The 19,355-nt window shown below is 53.5% G+C and overlaps 2 protein-coding genes across 8 annotated transcripts in view; one reads left to right on the top strand and one right to left on the bottom strand.

The window, feature by feature from the left end:
• Positions 1-8,158, top strand: part of HMBOX1 (homeobox containing 1) — a 191,225-nt gene extending 183,067 nt beyond the window's left edge. For 3 of the 7 annotated variants that reach the window (XM_025462959.3, XM_025462958.3, XM_025462957.3), the window contains exon 10: positions 7,209-8,158. In XM_025462959.3, coding sequence (XP_025318744.1) covers positions 7,209-7,376 — 168 coding nt within the window. In that variant the 3' untranslated portion in view covers positions 7,377-8,158. Of the gene's footprint in view, positions 1-3,801 lie in introns of all 7 variants that reach the window. The other 4 variants (XM_025462970.3, XM_035721057.2, XM_025462968.3 and 1 more) reach the window with 2 other exon arrangements.
• A 2,063-nt stretch (positions 8,159-10,221) lies between these two features.
• KIF13B (kinesin family member 13B) overlaps positions 10,222-19,355 on the bottom strand; it is a 203,481-nt gene continuing 194,347 nt past the window's right edge. The window contains exons 39-40 of the mRNA XM_049100832.1: positions 16,126-17,104; positions 10,222-13,653 (exon numbers count right to left, since the gene is read on the bottom strand). Of these exons, the coding sequence (XP_048956789.1) occupies positions 13,373-13,653; positions 16,126-17,104 (1,260 nt within the window). The 3' untranslated portion in view covers positions 10,222-13,372. The remainder of the gene's footprint in view (positions 13,654-16,125; positions 17,105-19,355) is intronic.

Here is a 19,355-nt window from a genome sequence, read left to right as displayed (position 1 = left end):
TGAAGTCTAAGTAGCATTTTACCCTACTGACCACTAACCACCCACATTCCACACCCATTAGCTCATTAGCTAGCACAGGGCCCTAACAGCAAACAAGGATGCATCTATAGGAGGCTTTGCCGTGCTCTCCTGACGTCCTTTTTACTTGGCAAGTTTGGGGATTGATTTGGACAACAGTACTGTGTCCTCCTATCCATGGGTGTCTGAGCCCCATGGTGCAGTGGCATGGGGCAGCTGTTGAGCATGTGTGGTCCCAAGGCTGCCGGACACTGACCTGAGGAGGGTGTGCACACAACTAGCTCCCAGTTCAGACATCTCGGGGTGCCGCTCCCTTAATTCCATTTGCATTTTCTCTCTCTTTTAATGAAAGTGGCTCTGTACAGCCATAATTAACTCTCAAATTCACATTGGTGTGCTGTGATCAAATGAAGGTTTGGCTGAATCCTTTCAAATTGTAACCATGGTAATTGAGGGGGGTGGCACAGAATGAATATATAAAAATATAATGACAATTGTTCTGAATGACTGAGTGTCCTCCTGACATGTAATTAGCTGTTTTAGCAAGATGTAGATTGGCATGGTCATAATTAAAAGGATTTCTGTCCTTTATGTGATTGAAAATGGCAGATCTCCCATTCCCTGTTCCCTTTTAGCACTTAATGCTCCCAAGAACATTTGGAACAGCAACTCAGTAAACTAAAATAATGACATGGTGTTCATGTCCTCTCCTTAGTGAAAGAGAACGATTTGGAGTTATTTCAACCTCAAAATGGAAGCCTTTGCTATTGGTCCCCATTTGACTTCTACATTATTTGAAACCTCTGTCTCACATCCAATTCAACCTGCTGCACCTTTGGCAGAAACTACAGTCAGAATCCCAAACCGAGTCAGCCCCTGCCTGACAAGGCCTCCGCGACTCTGTCCCACTCCTTAGACAGCCAGTGTATTATGCGGCCTAACTTGAGGATGTTGACTACTTAACAAGCTCCCCGGGGTTTTAATAATTCTTTCCCTGGTTACTTGATATCTCCATTGTTGTCACCATCAGCAAGTGTCAAATGGGATTTTACACATTTTCTTCATTGGATCGTATGATGTGTGGCGGACACGACACAAACACAAACACATAAGGGCTTTCAACCATGTGGCATAATTAGAGTGCTGATATTTGCAGTGTCCTGAAGTAACGAGGTGCATGTGAGTCCCCCACACCACTCTTACATGGGCAACTACAAACTTTCTTGTATGCAGCCTTTTATTATCCAGAGTTCCTCTGTTCTGAGTCGGTGGGATTATCTCCCTAGCTATTCCAAGTCTTTTCTCCCTAACACTTTTCTTCCTTTCTTTTCATCTACCAGTGTCCCACCAACTGAGCATCAGGTGGTCTTGACGCCTTGCCTTACGCAGTCTCCTGCCCAGAATGTCTGTTCTTCTCCCCATCAGGGCCTCCCATCAGATGGGAGCTACTGTGTCTTGATCTAGCCTTTCTCTAGAACATGCTTTGCTTTTTCCATCACTTGTAGAGGCCTTCATTCAGTTATATCAAGAGTAAGTCTGTGCAAATACCAGCACCCACATAATGCCACATGGCCCCTCCAGCTGCTTCATTCCTGTGTGACTCCTCCTACCTTTGCTCGTGAGCCTGGCCTGTGAGCCCTTTCTTTGTTCAGGGCTGGACACTTCAGGATTAGTTAGTAACCACTGAGAAAATGTGGCTCTTACTTTTGTTCATGTTTTGCTGCTTATCCTCATACAGCCCTTTCCTCCTCAGTATGTATCAGAAAGGATCCTAACCAAATGCTAAACTTTAGTTTGATGAAAATTCTGAGGTAGGCTGCTTCTCTCTGACTGTTCTCTCCACCTGTCCACAAACACACAGAATTTGGGGAAAAGTTCTATCTTGGGGTCCTTCATTCTTGTTCCCCTCCAAAATACCTCCAAATGTGTTATAGTTGGACTAAATGAGGAAAAATGTCATCAAAAGGTCTTACCCAGTGCTTCTCTTCCTATATGATCTAAAAGCAACTTTCAGCCCTACCCCCAAACACCCACTTTCAAGATACATGTGCTGTCATTGAGACTTTCCTGTGGGATCCTGCAATTTGATGACATTTGGAATGATTGTGGATTTATGACCCCAAAGAGCAGAGTATCCCATCCCTTATTTTCCCAGCTGCTGAAAGATAACTATCTCCATTACAATTGAGAATCTGTGTTAAGATTTGCAATTCTGAGAACTGACTAGATGAGTATAATTCTGTGATTTGTGAGACATGCATTAAAACAGCCAGCAGAACATTCTGATTATCTGCTTACATTCAAAGAAAATAGAATTATCACTACAGTTAAAACCTTCTAACACAATCTACCATTTTAAGGATCAAAGTATTAGATGTGCAGCTTAGGGAATGATGCTAATAAAAAAAAAAACTGGAGTTGGCAAGATGTCTCCCTCCGCAGGTGTTTCCAGAGGCCACCTCGGTGATTCAAAACCCCCTCCACCATAAATGCCAGTACCACCAGCATCTCCCACTAAAAAGAAAAAAGCAAAAAAGAAAGCCAACTCACCAAAATCCATGAAAACATAGGTAGTACCTCCCCATGAAATACCTATTTTTTTGGAAGAAAACACCAGAAGTTACTCTTCCAAGAACACAAGAGTAAAGATGTCATTCTAAATCATAACGCAACAAGAGACAAACCTTCAGACCTCTTGAGGCATTCAAAAGTCATGATAATAGCAGCTGACATTTATTGAGCATGTACTGTGTGCCAGGAACTGTGCTGAGTGTTCTTACTACTGTCTTGTTTTCTTGAAGATACACAGACCCTATACAGCAGTACCACCTTAGTGGAGTCAAGTGAAATCTCCAGTTGCTTCTTTCATCTTAGTAGGATGTTAATTGGAGAACAGGCCACAGAGTCTGCCTGGCATTGCTCTGAATGAAATCACTGCATTTAACCTGTTTGTTTTCTCACACAACCACACTAGTTGATTCCCACCCACACACTGTCCCAGTGCTGTCGTCTCTCCGTGCCCTTCATTCCATCTGACACTGAACTGGTGTTACCATGATGATCTAGACACAAGAGCATTCCCCTTGGCCCTTCTCCTTGCCTAGTGATAGGGATAGAAAGGCAGGGACCTCAAGGAGGCTCCACAGCTGTGATGTGAAACCTCATTTCAAGCATCCTGTCTCCAGAAGCCAAATGTGAGGTCCTGCCTTTTTGGGGGGAAGAAACCATGACTGTCTCATCTGTGTTTTGAGAAGAAGTAGAATTTACTGGCACTTCTTGGGTGTAGTTCCAATTAGATGAGGCAGAGAATGTTAAAAATCTCACACACTTCCTGTTTTTCTCTCTCTCCAGCACTTCGAGCATTTTCGTAGTGCCTATTACTTTTAACATCCTGCTTCTGTATAGAAGTGTTTAGCTAAGCCATTCCAACTCATTCTGCTGTCACGTCCATCACAGTCATGAAAGGCAGTGGGGTTGAGGCAGTACTTGTGGAGATTCTGGAACTTGTATTCTTGTCTGCCCTGCATGGAGACAGGTGCCGATTCGGGCTCAGCATAAGAACTTTCTAATAACCCCAGTCTGGCACAAGGATGAGCTGCCTCAGGGTTCAGGTGGCAGCTCAGTGACTACTGTCGGGCACAGGCTTCAAGCTGACCTGAGGATGGGACTGAAATCCCATGTTTCTCTTCCTCGCTTCTCTAGCTCTTTTCCTCTTGCAAGTAAGTGGTCCTCAGGGGTTGGCTGTTCCTCTCACTCTTCTCATCCATTCTATCGTGTCCTCAGCATCCTAGGAGCCCAAGAGAGTGGAGTCCACCCAGGAGGAAGGCCCCAGTTGGCGTGACCTGGTGAGCGGATCCACCAGCTTGACTCCTTGGAATTGGCCTCTGTAATAGGTACCTTGTTTCATTAGCTGGCTAATGGGGTCTTTGATTATCTATTACCCCCACCCCCCCCAAAAAAATGTGAAGGAAACAAGGTATGTGTGCCTTCTGTTTAGCTATTGATCCAGATTTGGCATCTCTGGTGGCATCTGGGTGCCACTGAAATTTTGGAATTGGAGACATTGACTCTGTCCTTGGAAAGAGCACATGACTCTTACCAACCAGTATACATGGCAGAGATGAGTCACAAGATCTGTGTTGCCTTTATAACTTTTCCAGCTTCCCATCACTTCCAGATCAAGCCAAAATTTCAGTCTTGTTTTCTGGCTTCCTCTAAGCCCAGAAACCGCTCCCCTTCTGTTGCTTTACTGGAACTAAGAGCCCAGTATAAACTTATGAGGGTCATTTTTCCACTTCATCATTCATTGAAGCTATTAAACTGGAAACAAAACGACATTAGTGCTGTATTAATGTAAACAGCAGCCACTCTAGTGATATTACATTGAGCTCTTTTGTTTTTATGCCAGATTCATGGGTGGGGGTAGGCAGTGCATACATTAGCAGAGTGGATTGAAGGAAGGTGAGAGCTCAGCTGTGGGCTCCTTTCAAGAGCATTATTGTTAGTGATTTGCCTTGAAAACCACATTTCAATATGTTAGTCAGTGAGCCCCTTAATCCTGCATCTCTGAAAACGGGCACCACGAAACCAAAACCAAAGTTCTTGGGGGCAGGGGTTGGGGGGAGCAAGCTTCTCCCTTCAAGCATTGGCATCTCTGGCAAGGCTTTTCTTTACTGCTCCCTGGTTTTGCCAGAACACTGCTTTCGAAAGGGCCTCTTCTTTTCCTAGTAGTTTTTCTCACACAGATAATAGAAAGCAAGCCTGTGGCGTGAGTCTAGAGCAGGCTGTCCCAACTTCCCACACACCTGCTCTCCCCTGTGCATTTGGCCTGGTCTCCAGAAACGGGAGAGAAAACCCCCTGCTGGGCCTAGCCCTGCTTTCTTCAGATTCACCCAGGCTGCAAGGGATGCTCCTCTGCCAGAAGATACCAAGAACATCATAGTTGCCTCCCCTGGAAGAGCCCACAGCCTTCTCTGATTCCCCCTGGGCTCCCCTCCCTCCCTTCCACGGCCATAGTCACCGTTGGGTATGCAGTACCTTCCAAGAATACATTTCTAGTTCTGTTTTTTAAGTGCCTAAGCAAGTTACAGACCTCTGGAACCTGCCAGAGAGTCAGCCCCCTGACCCCCCTGCCCCATCCTTTCCCAACCCTGCACTTAGCCCCCAGGGGTGGGCACAGACAGCCACCCGTCTCCAGATTCCCCAGCGTCCTGCAGGCGGAACCACTGCAAGGGCAAGCTCCTGGGCAGGGCGATGTCGTCGTCGCCCTGTCAGGCTGGCTTTGTCGCTCTTTCCTGTGCTTTTTTAGGGATTTCTCTGTTGATAGGGTTACAGTCTTGATTCATAGAGAATGTTAAGGAGCCTGCTTAGTGAGGTGTACAGCTACTGAGTGGGGAAGATGGGGAGAGCAAGACAGCCGCAGAACAGAGTCCCGTCTGCCTTTGTCCGCAGCTGGAAAGTGCATCCAGATCCAAGAGGGCAAAGAGTCAGATAATCATAGCTAAAAACATAATGATTCATTTGCCGTCATTAATCACTGGAACCCTGGCTGCCTCTCTCCGTCGTCTCTTCCTAGATTTGAGGGATCAGGGTGTCTGCTCACAAGGGCTCAAAAAGGCCCATCATCGCTGGGGGTGAGGCAAGATCAAAAGTGTGTCTTTGAAAATAAGTGTGAGGTTATTCGTTTGCTTTTTTTTTTTTAAAGTAATTTAAGTCTGACCTGAATTTGGGGCCTTCATTATGTGGTGGGTGTACGACGGATTATTTTGTGACTGCACTCTGTTCACATCACGGCACTAAGCAGCGCTCAGATGATTTGTTGGTGCATTAGAAAGTTTTTGCAAAATGGACAAATCCATACCCAGGCACTTTATTTTCATTAATAATCCAGCGTTTTTGTTCAGACAATGTAATAACCCAAATGGTGGGCATTCACATTTTAACAGGTATGGGCAAATTTGCCAGAGGAATTATTTGGATTTGGATAGAGAAGGGAGGCGGGTTGATGAAAGCGATCAAACGGGAGAGAACACCGCCGTGGTGGCCACGAAGGGAGGCCCGTCACGCCCACCCGGGTCAGGGCAGCGCGGGTGGCCAGGCTGTGCAGACGCGTGTTTACAGGTTCTACTGGTGCTGGTTGCTGCCCCCGGGCACATGGCGGGAGGTCGCAGAGCTGGGAGTGGGGGTGCAGGGGGAGCAGCGGGGGGGGGGGGTGGGCAGAAGAGGCCCACTCGCCTCTCCGTGAATCGCACCCAACGCCCCGGTGGCGCCTAGTGCCAGGGACTGCAGCTTTGTCTTGCTGTTTGTTGCAGGGGTTGGGGGTTTGGGGGGATGGGCTGGCACAGCAGCTGATAAAATGGAAAATGAGTTTGAGAGTCATGATCTGATCAGATACCATGGACCAGATGCCTTGGGACTGCCCGAAAGTCTTTAGCGTCCACCAAATACTCGAGTATCTGCGACGGGCTGTGTGGGGTCCCTGTCGGATGGCTTTGGGGCAGAGCGCCCTTCCCTGCCTTGGCCGTCGTGTGTCTTACTTAGTCTTTGTGTTTCCCTTTGGCGTCTCCTGGTCTTTGTCCCCATCTTGTACACCATGTGTCCCTGAGGGGAGTCGCACCTGTGTCTGAGTCTGCTGTAAGGTGTTCAGTCTACCTCAAGGGGTCATCATGGTCAACTCTGTCCCATAGCAATCCTTCTGCCATCGCCACACACACTGGAATGTATATCTGCCCCTGGCCCCGGCCCTGCCTTCCCTGTCAGTAATCCCCTGACCCCATCTTTCCTGTAATCACCACAAACTCCTAGTGCAAATTGGATGCTGCTTTAAATGTGAAAACAATTGTTCAAAAGCTATAAAACCTGAATGAAAGCTAAAGCTGAATTTATAAGCCTTGTTGCATATGAGCCAAAAGTGCAAAAAGCTCTATATAATGAACTAACCTGCCACTCGTATAAATATAAATATATATAAATATATTAAAATCAGACTGTTCTACAAAATTGTGTATTTGTATTTTTGTGTACGTACAATTTTCTGCTAAGCAGAAGGAGGATGTAGTATAGGATGCTGTGAGAAGAGATTTGGTTTAATCCTATTTCTTTGTTACTTATTTTTGTTAACATCAGATGCCTGTCTTTGTCTTCTATGTGTATGACACTGTTTGGAAAGCTGCAGTATCTCTCTTCCTTAGGTCCAGAGTCCGTTAGAGAATGAAATCTGGGGTTTAGAGAGTTGTCCAGGCCACCAAACATGGAGAAGTGGACAGAGCTTGGCCGCTCGCGGTCCTGAGGCAGCAGTGAGGCAGGGCACGGCCTCTGGGAAGCAGAATCCCGCTTCTAGAAAGCAACTTCCAAAATAAAAGATGGTCAGATCTCTCGAACATAAGACTCCACCGGGTCCATCAGGAGGAGATGCAGGACCTCTTATTCCTGGGCCAGAAGTCCGCCCAGGAAGCAGCAGGGGCCCTGCCTGGCTGTAGCGCCCAGCTCACTGGCCGTCCCCGGGCGCACCTCCTTCTTCCGAGTAGTCGCTGCCTTTTTCGGATCAGGTTACCAAAATGCCTCCCCTCTGCTGAGCTGCTGGCGCTTCATCACCCAGACCTCCAGCCCCAGTTCCCTGGAGCATCTCAGAACCCACTTTCCCGGTGCTAACACACAAGAGGGGGGTAAAGTGGCTGCCAGTCGTGGCCAGAAACCAACGTCTGAGAGGCCAGGCCGGAAGACAAGCTCTGTGTGCCCAGGGCGGCCCCGGGCGCGGGCCCCACCCCTGCTGCCCACCCAGCTCTCAGCCCCCCGGCAGTCCCTCTTGGCGTGAACCTTCTCTGGGGAGAGCGATACTGCACCTTCACCTGTGGGACTCATATTTATAACAATGTGTAATGACTGTAGCAAAAAGCCCTTGTTTCTAGATGTAAATGGTCAAAGAAACAAGCGCTCTATTGTATTGATTAAAATAGTTCAAATGAGTCCTGTATCATTGTATCTCCTATTCTGGATTAGTGCCTTTTGGACAGTAGACTGTTCTGTAATTAAAATGTAGTATACTGCTTTTTTGTACAGTTTTGTTTTAATAAAACTTTTTTTTAATTTGTGTTTATTTTAGTATTGTACCTATTAGAGAATAAAACGTATAACTGAACAATGCCTGGCCGGGATTTCTTTGGGTAAGAATAGTCATTTGGGAAGTGCCCTGACACCAACGGGGGGTGGGGGGGTGGGGGGGGGGCGGCGTTCTGTTTCAGACATCAGTCCCCTTGGTCCGCCCGGGGACCCGAGGGGGCCTGGGCCGGGGCGGGGGACCATCACACACTATGTGGTTGAGAGGGGATGCGCGACGCAGGACAGCGTCCACCTCTGACCAGACTGCACTGGTTCTCCGCGTGGGTCCCTCCCACCCCAGAAGTGGCCGTTCCTTTCCTGCCCAGTGGTGCCCTCACGCAGGGGGAACCCCGGCCTCCCCCGCCTTCCTCCTTCCTTCCCACCATCCCCGCCCCCCCAGCCCCTGCGGTCCTAGCGGCTTCGGCACTGCTGGGACCAGGGCCTTTTACTTCCTCGTGCTGAGCAGTGAAACCACTGGGCCTTCACCTTTAGCAGTGAAACATGAAAGAAAGCTGAAGCCTCTTTGTGTTTCTTTAAAGACCTCCAACAGCTGGGGTCACATTCTCATCCAGGACTCGAGGACAAAGTGCCCAAGCCCCCGCTCCCCCAGCAGATTCGGACTGACTCGCTTTACTCCTCCTCAGAGAAAGCCTGAGGAGTGAATGAATGGTTCTCTCTCCTTACCATACATAGAAGCAGCTATGCTAAATTTTAAGTCGTCCCCAAACACTAAGGTGCCACCAAGGTGGAGGTGGGCAGGAGATGGGGGTGCGGGGGACACCAAGAACCATCCTCACCTCATGCTCCCCCATGTAGGCCCAAACTGCTTCCTGCTTCCTTCACGCCCGGCTGAGCTCTTCCCCGCCTGCCCAGCAGAACCCCCTCCACCTCCTGTCCTCCGAGTCCTACAGACACACCAGCCCAGACGCAACTTCCTCAACCCCTAGAGCCCCTGGGGCCCCTCCTGTGCCCTCTAGACCTGGCTGTGGGACTCGTTGGCATTGCTTGTCTGCACTGCCCGCCACACGAGGCCCAGGCGCAGGACGAGGGCACGAGTGTTCACTGAGTGACCTACGTGAAACATGCCCACTGAGGCCCATTTTCGGGTCCGAGCAACTGTAAGAACTGCACAGCCTCAGGCAGACAAAGGCAATCGCGAGTTGCAAGTAGCAACTTGAAAAATCAGTCTCTATCCCAGGAGCTAGATCAGTTCCACATTCAGACTCCTGCCTCAGAGCAGGGCGGCTCCTGGCTGCCAAATTTCTGTCATAATTTGGCAGTGCTTACCCCTGAGAACAACTCTTTGGCACTTACGAGTATAAACAAGTCTTGTGTAGATGTGCCCTGCGTGGTGGCCGCCTCCAATCGGCCCTCCGTCCTCAAGGACATCTGACGTCAGCTGAGGGCCAAGTGGTTCACGGACGCAGGGCTTCCCTGTGAAAACCGCACACCGGGCGGGTGTCGGGCCGCTCCGGGGCTGGGCTGGGCTCAGGGACCTCGAGGAGGACCCCACTGGCCGCCTGAAGGGAGGCCAGCTCACCTCTAGTGCTGGGCTACGGCTGGGAGCCGCGTCCACAGCCAGCAGGGTGTCACCCAGCCCCCCAGTGCCCACAACCACTGTCTCCTCCCCAAAATGCCTTGTCAGCGAACCACGAAGGGTCAGGCGCCCTGCGCGGCGCTGGAAGTCTGGTGTGGGGTGGATCCTGTAGATCAAGGCGGATAGTGGAGCCATGGCCTGAGAACGGGGACATCCTTGCTCCAGAGCAGCAGCCGGCCCCCCACGCCACCCCCTCTGGGCCAGCTGTCTCCGTTCACACCTGGGTCTGAGGCCATCAGAAAGTCTCCTGTAGGAGGTCTCAGCCAAGGGGAGTAGGACTGGCCACAACCTGTGCGGCCTCCCTGGTTCTTTAGTCCAAACCACACAGAGCAGAAGGGCTGGAGGAGGCGGTGCTCGGGGCCTGCGGCTTCCCTCCACCCCTCTTCTGGTCTCACCTTGAAAAGCCTCGGCCCCGGGCCACCCCTCACCCTGCGGGACAGTCTAGAATGAGCCCAAACACCCCCGTGTCTGGGTGAGTGAGAGAAAAGCAAAGAGACCAACCTCAGACATAGGCAAGAAATCATCTCGTTTTATTTTTTTATTTTTATTTTTTTCATCTCGTTTTATTTAGCGGCTGCTGGTCATGTGCTGGAAAGGCATATATGGTACAAAATTACAGAGGTTTAGTTCATTATATAATACAAATCAGTCTTTACAATTCATTACAGAGTCTTTGGATTTTTTTAAACTCCCATTTCATGTGCAGCAAATCAAAGAGTCACCCAATCAAAACCACTTCTTTATGCGTGAACCCTCGTATTTACAGAACTCGGCACATGGAGATCTTCCAAGACCCCTACCCCCCAACAAAATTCGTGTCGGCAGCCGGGCTGAAGGCTCGATGGGCTTTTCTGAGAAAGAGACGCGTGGGGATACTGGGGCCAGGGTGTTGGGCGCCGCGTCCCGGGGAAGGCACGACAGACCCGTCCCAGATGCGGGCCGCAGGCAGGCGCGGCTCCTGGGCCGGCGAAATAAACACCTTGAGCTCCTGCGGGCCTCACGCAGGGGCCTGGAGCCCAGAGGAGAAGGGGCAGGGAAGCGGCGGGGCTCGGGGCGCCCGGGCCTGTCACCCTCTCCCAGGGTCCCAGTCTCGGCCCAGGGGGCGCAGGGGTCTCCGCAAACACGCAGGGCCCTTCACCTTCACGGCTGCGCCCCCGCGGCCGGCGGGCGGGGATCCTGGGCAGCCCCGGGGGCAAGTCCTCGAGCTGTCGCGGCCGCAGCGGCACCCGCTGGACCACGGGCCGAGGCCTCGCGCCGCCGCTCCGCTCCGCCCCCGCAGCCGCGCCCCGGCCTGGGAGGGAGGACGGCAGGTCCCCGGCCCCCGCGGCCACACCGCCCGCCGCACCGGGGCTCCCCGGGCTGCCCCCGACGGCAGCGCACAGCCGGCGACCCCCGCACCCGCACGGGCCTGCAGGGACGCGCCCCCCTCCGGGGGCACAGCGGGGCGGGCCGGGCCGGGGCTGCAGTGCGGGCGCGGAGGGACCCCCGGGAGGCGGCCGGCGACCCCCCGCGAGCACAGGGCCCACAGCAGCCCCGCGCCCTTCCGGCCGCTCCGCCGAGGCCGCAGCACGAGCCCGCCCGGGGCGGGGGGGGGGGGGGGGGGGCGAGCGGCTCCCTCGGGCCCACACGGCCGCAGGCTCCAGGCGCAAGTCCTACCGGGACGCGGGGTGTCGGGCGCGTCGGGGCGGGGGGGGGGCGGGGGGTCAAGCGGAAGAGCGGAGTCCGCGCCCCCAGCGCCGGCTGCAGCCCCCCCCCCCCCCCGCTCGCCCCGGGACTCCTGGCGGCCGCGGAGGGCAGCGGACACCCACGACCCGGGGGGGGCGGGGCGGGCCCGAGGGGGCACCGGGTCTCAACCGGAGGGCACGGAGCGCCCCTTGGCTTCAGCCCGTCCCGGGGGGGGGGGCGCTCGGAGGCCGGTCGGGGAGTCGCCGGGGCCGGGGCGCCGCCACGTGTAATGAACCGAAGCTAATTAACGTCGGGCTCCTCCGGGGGGCGCGGCGGGGCGGCCGCACACCTGGGGGCGTCCACGGCCCCACACGGCCCCACGGGGGTGGAGGGGGCTTCAAATCCCTAGAGACCTGGAGACTTTTCGTTTTTAAAAGTCCGAACGTGAGAACTAAAAACAGGCCCCCAAGAGTGCTGGGCACCAGTCCTGGCCCAGGGCCCTGCCCCCCGCCCCCAGTGTCCTCTCGGCTCCTGCTCACAGCTCGGGGCCACCAGTGGTCGTGACGACACGCAGGCAGGTGGCTTCATGCTGGCACCAGGTCACCCGGCTACTGCTGGACCAGGGCCGGAGGCACTGGCTCTGCCGTGCAGGCCCCCCCAGCCCTGCCGCCCGCCCAGCTCCTGTCCCCCCACGGAGCCACCCCCACCGTGGCGGGGAGACACCAGCCCCCTGCCCACTCCCACAGACCCCTTCCCGGAGAGCCAGAGATACCCCAGCAGGAGGCAGGCAACGATCCTGGAGGTTTCATGCCGTTTGGGCCAGGTCTGTGGCTCGGCAGGGACCGTGGGGAGCTCTGCAGAGCCACAGCCCCCAGGTTCAGGCAGGGAATCAGGGTAGAAAATTGCCAAGAAGTTAAACCAGTCTAAGGCCCTTCCAAGAAACCAAAATTGCACCAAATAAGGTCACAATGCTTCTGACTTCATCATTGCAGAAGCACAATAACCTAATTCTCCAAGTTGTCATGGTCAGTTTAGGGTAAGGCCACTTGTGTATCTGTGTCAATAAGGACATAAGGAAGGGCCCCTCTGGGAACCCCCACCAGAGGCAGGAGGCTGGCAGCTCCCGAGTGACCTCAGAGGCTGGACACTAGAGCCCGGGCAGACGATTGTGGCTCGCAAGTGATTTCAGATTTGCAAAAAATAAATATAAATAAATATATTCCAAGCACTCTGTTACGGGAATAAATGGCAAAGAGAAAACACTTCCCAGGTATAAAGACACTAACGCACCCACAAAGAAACCCCTAAGAAACCTTGTAGAAAGGCAGAGGGCAAGGCCCTGGGAGGGGTCAGGCCCAGTGCCCCTTGCTGAGGCACCCAGGACCTTGTGCCAGAAGCCCCAAGAGGCCAGCCAGAGGCACTTCTGAGACCTTGTTATGTGGTGTGGAGGCCTTGGGGGCCAGAAGGATGTAGTGAGCCTAAGGAGCAAGCCAGGACCAGGGGGGTTGGCAGGGATGCTGGCTCTGGAGGCACAGGGAGGATGCCCTGCCTCTGTGGGAAAGAAAGGCACTGGTACGGTTAAGAGGTTAATGGGGTCATCGAAACAGAAGAAAGGAACAGCAGCCCCAGGGGTGGAAAACCCAGGCCCAGGGCCAGAAGGGCCTCACTCCCCCAATCCAGGACTGCTTTGGGCTCCTGGGATCTTCAACCCCTCTACCTTGCTGGGATGTCTCCCCATTCTCTGCACAGAGGAAGAAATGAAGCTTCCAGAGTCACGGGAGGGGCAGGGAGAGGTCACTAGCCCCATGTTATGCAGAAAAGACTCCTTGCCATGCTCCCCTGGGAAGGGGGGTTTGAGGTATCCCTGCCCACTTGGTTCCCAGCTCCACCCCAGGGCTGGCACTGGCTGCCCCCCTCTGTCAGCCTTTGCCTGGGAAGCAGAGGGAAGCAGGCCAACAGCCCAGGAGGATGCAACCCAGGCCAGGAGGGGGGTGCTTAGCTGGCCCAGGATTTTCGGTTCTCAGGGTTCTTATGGCTCCTAAGCGCCGTGGCGCCCTCTGCCTTGGCCAGAGCCGCCGTCAGGGAGGCCAGGTTGTTGGCGGAGCCGGAGAGGGTGCTGCTCCTGCGGGGCTCGGGGGCGCCCTGCAGCCGGAGCCCCGCGCTGCGCCGCCGCCCCGCACCCGCCGCTCTGCGCACCCGGCCTGGCCTCACCAGCAGCCCGTAGCCAGGGTTGCACTTGAAGTACTGCTTCCCTCCGATGGAGCCGTCATTTTTACCTGAAGGGAAAAGAGAAGACGACATAGAGGTGGCTTCCCATGGCCCCTCACTCCAGGCCTCTGTGTGCCTGATGGCTCCCTGCACTGCTGAACACGGGAGGCTGGGGTGACCATCTCCAGGCAGCGCCTGGTGGTCCCCAAGGACATGCGGCCCCAGGCAGCCTCAGGCGCCAGGTCCGTGTGCCAGACCTGCCATTTCCGATGCCCAGGTGCAGGCAAGTCACGAACACAGAGCTGGCACCGACCCCACCCCACCCTGGGGTACGGACCTTTTTCAACCTGACTGGTCAACATGTAAACCTAGGATGGATGTCGTTGGTGGAATGATTATTTTTCCTGAATCTATTAAATGGAAACTGGCAAATGACCAAATTGTAGCTAGTAGATGTCATGCTTGATCTATCAAGATGCGGTGGAGAAGTTTCCTTTGTAAGAGCAACAGAAAATGCATTAAGGTGAAGAATGAGAACCCAGTGCTCAAGTCAGTAGACGGAGAGGATGCCTGAAGAAAGAGGCCCCCTGACCCCTAAATGTCAACATGCTACAGGGATGGGTTGGTGGAGAACATGATCTCTGCAGCAAAAACAATCATGAATTTTCTGCACTCTGCACACCCTGACCTGCCCTTCCCCCACAAAACCTCCTCTCTCCATCAGCCAGGGTCCCCTCAGTGCACCTCTCAATGCACCTAACAGACCACCTGTCTCACTATCTGACCACCGCTATCACTTGGCTCTCAGGGCACACCCCCCACCCCTGCCCACTGGCTCCCTGCTTCCGGGCTCCCCACCATCCTGCCTGCTTACCCCATTTCATTTTCTTCACAGCACTTATTACTATCAAAATTTAATTATTTATTTGGTTGTCTACTTGGCAATTTTCTCCAGTGGAAATCCAGTGAAACCAGGGGCTGTGTTTTGTCTCTCAAGGTATCCTTGAGATCCAAGATGGTAACCACAACATGGTAGGTGCTCAAAACGCATTTGCTACATGAACTATCTATTAATCGGTTAATCCCTCTTTAATTCTTGAGTTCACCTGTAGATAGAAACTTCTCTCCTAATTCCCCTGCACATCTTAGCAGACTCTTCTTTAAAAAAATATCTAGTCTGGGGGACATGACTCTTCTTCTGACAGCATTTCCAACTCTTCCTCTGACAGCACTTCCAACTTACAGCGTTATTCACAATAGCCAAAAGTTAGAAACAACCCACACATCCACTCACTGACAAATGGATGAACAAAAGGTGGGCCATCCACACAACAGAATATTATTTGGCCACAAAAAGGAATGAAGTGCTGACCCAGGTTGTAACCAGATAAACCTTGAGAAGTCATGCCAAGTGAAAAAAAAAAAAAAAGTAACAAAAGCCCACATACTATACAATCCCCTTTACGTGAAAGTCCAGATTAAGATGTTTCATGTAAATTTAGAGGGATCAGAAACAGATTATTGGTTACCCAGGGCTTAGGAAAGGGAGTGCCTTGCAAATGGACTTACGGCTTTTGGGGGTGTTGTTGACCAACCTGTTCTAAAATTAGACTGTGGTAATGGTTGCACAACTCTATACTCAGAACCATTAGCCTGTACACTTTTAACAAGCAGACTTTACAGTATGTGAATAGGTATCATAATAAAGCTGTTTTTTTTAAGATTTTATTTATTTATTCATGAGAGACATAGAAAGAGAGAGGCAGAGACACAGGCAGAGAGAGAAGCAGGCTCCATGCAGGGAGCCTGATGTAATAAAGCTTTTTAAAAAAAAAAAAACACCTGTGGGTGCCTGGGTGGTTCAGTTGATTGTCTCATTTTGGCTCAAGTCATGATCTCAGGGTCCTGAGATCCAGCTCCCTGTGGGGCTCCCCACTCAGGAGGGAGTCTGCTTCTCCTTATCCCTATGCCCCTCCCCCGTTCATGCTTCCTGTCTCTCTCGGATAAATACATACATACATACATACATACAAACAAACAAACATACATACATCTGAAGGACCAAGTATTTCCTTAAGTTGTGGCTCTGGCTTTCCAGAAAATGGGGATTGTAAGATGTGTGGTTCTGTAATGAGACTTAAGAGACTGGTGAGCCTGGGCACCTTAGATCACCCCACCTTCTGTTCTCCAGCCCAGGCATCGGAGTATCCCCACAGGCATCAGTGTTTGCAACCTGGGCACACACAGCACACAGAGCTACTGTTAAGATTGTTACAGTTCAAAAGCAGATGCCTCTGAGACTTAAAAGGGGGGGGGGGGGGGGGAAGAGCCTTATATTCATTACTATATTGATAGTAGCTTTCAATTAATGACTTAGGTTTCTGAAAAATGTCAGGAGATTAAACAAAGAGAACACATTGGAAACTCTTATTCCTGATTTTGAAAAGCAGTGACCTGGAGGCTCGGGGAGGTCAAACGACATGGCCCAGGGCACACAGCAGCCCCGCAGGGCTGGGCCGGCCCTGACAAGCACCGCTCACCTGAAGGTAGGTCCAACTCCACTCCGATCCACGTCCCCTCCTGAAAGTCGGTGGGCCCGATGTATCTCACGATGCCCATCTTGTTGGTGCCCACGGTGACGTACTCCCCCTCTCTGAGCCACTCCGGGACCTCGCTGGCTTCCTCGGAATCCGAGGACACCTCCAGCCTGCCCAGCGCTCCAGCCCCCGGCCCGCCGTCGCCCGGCGCCCCTGCGGCCGGCAGGTCCTCCTCCGCGGCTGGGGCTGGGGCTGGGGCTGGGGCTGGGGGGCAGCCGGGGTCTCCGCCCAGCATGCGCGTGAACGACTTGAGCTCCGAGGTCCGCACCTTCTGGATGCGGAACGGGGACGCGGGGGCAGCGGGCGCCCACAGGAGGTCGGGGGGCCCCTGCGGTTTGCAGGCCTCGGGCTCCAGGCCGGCGGCGGGCTCCGCGGGGTGCTGGGGCCCCCCGAGGCGCTCGGGGGCGGCCGGGGACGCCTCGCCCGCGCCGTGCGGGCCGCCCGACTGCCCCGGGGGGGCCGCGGCGGGGAGAGGAGCCGGGGAGGCGCCCGCCTCTTCCTCCGGCTTCCCCGGGGCCACCGGCTCCGAGGCCTCGCCCGCGCCCGCGCCCGCGCCGCTGCCGTCGCCCCGAACACCCTGCTTCGCGGGGACTGGCGGCGGCACAAGGCTGTGACCCTCGGGGCGGCCGGCGGCCGGCGGGGGGCCCGGCGGCTCGGTGTCCGGGGTGGCCCGGCGCAGGGCAGGGGGCGGCGAGCCCGGGGTCTGCGCGCCATCCAGGCCGGGGTTGCAGGCGTCCGACAGGGTGGCGGAGGAGACGCTGTGGGAAAAGTACCCGCTGGAGGCCTCGCTCAGGGGGCTGGGCGGCCCGTCCTGCGCCTCGGGGGCCTGCGGGGGGGCCCGCGGGGGGCCCTGCGGGGTCGGTGGGTCCCAGAGCTTCACGGGCGCCGCGCCTGTCCCCGCGCGCTCGCTCTCCCGGGGAGCCTGGCGCAAGAAAGGGCGCAAGAAGAACTGGTTAGGATTCCGAGTTTGCGGCTCGTTTCCAAAACAAGTGCCACAGATTTCTGTCAGCTGAAACATTCCGGCTTGGAGGGTGAAAAGAGACGGCGGTGCAACAGGGCGGAGCAGGGCCTGCCCCGTCCGGCCGCCTCGGTCCATGTGACCCCCTCTTCAGGCCCGCGTGGCAGGGGCCCCGCGCTCTGCACCCTGCACACGCTCGGTGCTGAGAGCCAGCACTGCCCACCGCCGTGGGCCTGCCCCTTCCACCTCTTCACCCTTTATATACACTGAACAGTCTAACCGCTGCCTGTGATGGCCTGACTTAAACTAAGAAATCCACATTTGGCCTTCATCCTGTTTCCGGCACAGAGCTCCTGAAACCCTTGGAGTTTCCTAAGTGGTAAGAGCAATAAAGGTGTCTTGATATTCCTAACAAGCCCCTTCCAACACCACCTGAGTTCCTGTTAATGAGGTGACTCTGGCACTGCACCTAAGGATGGAGGCTGGTTGCCAGGGGAACCAATCTAGTGATTAGAGCTTCAGCCCCACAGCCTCCATGGGGGGGGGGGGGGGGGGGGGGGGGGCTGGCGGTGATTTAATCACTAATTGCCAATGATTGAATCAATCATGCCTATGTAATAAGGCCTCCATAGAAAGCCATAAGGACAGACTTCTGTTGAACTGGAGGAAGTGTGGGTAGAGCGTGGCACCCAGGGAGGCACTAAAAGTCCACACTTTCCCCCTACCCTGCCCCATGCCTCTCTTTCATCTGGCTGCTCCCAAGCTGTATCCCTTGTAATAAACTGGTGATCCAGTTTTACATCCAGTAAGTAAAATGTCTCTCTTGAACTCTGTGAAGCATCCTACCAAGTTAATCAAACCCAAGTGGAGATCACTGGAACCTCTTATCCAGGGCTGGTTGGTCAGAAGCATAGATGACAACCTGGAATTGTGACTAGTATCCAAAGTGGGGGCAGTCTTGTGGGCCTGAAGCCTTCATCCATGGGATCTGACCCTGTCTCTGGGTAGACAGTGTCCAAATTGAGTTGAATCATAGAACACTCAGCTGGTATGGGACAAGGACTTGGAGGTGGGAAGAATGAACACTCAATGGCCACGTAGGGTCAGTGGGGCCTGACAAGGCATGAAAAGGCCCTGACCACAGGGCGCAGTGCACAGTAGGTGTACACTAAATCTTCAAGTCCCTCCTTACCCACCAAGCACTCCCAGCCTTGCTGCACTCAGCAAGGAGTGGAAACAGAACCCTGCCCACCATGGGCTGCCCGAAAAACTGAGAGAATCACTAAAGGCCAAAAGAGCACTTTCTCCTGTGAAGCTGGAATGAGGATCTCCTTGGAAGATGTACAAGTGACTTAGCACAGCTTTACCAGCACAGCCTGACTCACGGCTCCTGGCTGGGAGTCAGGTGGAAAAAGAGGAGACAGACTGCCTGCAGGCCAGTCCCATGGCATGGGGTGGGGACCCTCCCTCCTCCTCCAGGGAGACACAGGCCAAGCAGCAGCCTGCCCCACAGTAAAGAGGGGCTGAGTATGGTGGAGCCGCAGAGGCTGGCCTCTGTACCATTCATCTGAGTCACTCTAGCAGAAACACATGCACAGCCCATCTCACGGGGAATGATGGGAGCCACTGCTTGTCCACTACTGTTTCTGGGGTACTGCTAAGGTGTTCCTTCGTTGATAACTGAAGCCATTTGAAGAACGGAGCAGATTATCTTTCTATTCCCAATTCACAATGACAGGGGCAAGGGAGAGGAAGGCAAGAACCGGGAACAGGGTTGGTGTACTGGAGAAGGGTGCTGTTCAGAAAAAGAAATATGTTTTCCAATATTTACGGAAAGATTATTTATATTACAGGAATGGCCATTTTCCATTTGAAATACAGGATTTATTTGAACTGGGAAACAGCTGAGATCTATAAGTCTCTTACAGTTACTTGGCTTAACTCAGCAGTTTGATAAATCATGCATTTTCACGTGAATTGTCATTTATATTCCTGTCTCCAGAGGCTCTCCTTTCCCCACAAGGCACACTTTGAGGGTACAAAATTAACGGCACCTCTTGAGATTAACAGCCCATTTTTGTGATGGATCTCTAGGCTGCAAAATTTACTAAATCCAATAGATCAATAACTGTCACCAGCATAAATACTCTAAAAGATTAGGCAATCCTTCAATCATTTTTCTTTTGCAACTTGTACATGTTTTATTTATTCTTTT

The sequence above is a fragment of the Canis lupus genome, chromosome 25 (genome assembly GCF_003254725.2).
Source record: "Canis lupus dingo isolate Sandy chromosome 25, ASM325472v2, whole genome shotgun sequence".
Lineage (NCBI taxonomy): Eukaryota > Metazoa > Chordata > Mammalia > Carnivora > Canidae > Canis > Canis lupus.
This window is presented reverse-complemented; position numbering and strand designations above follow the sequence as displayed.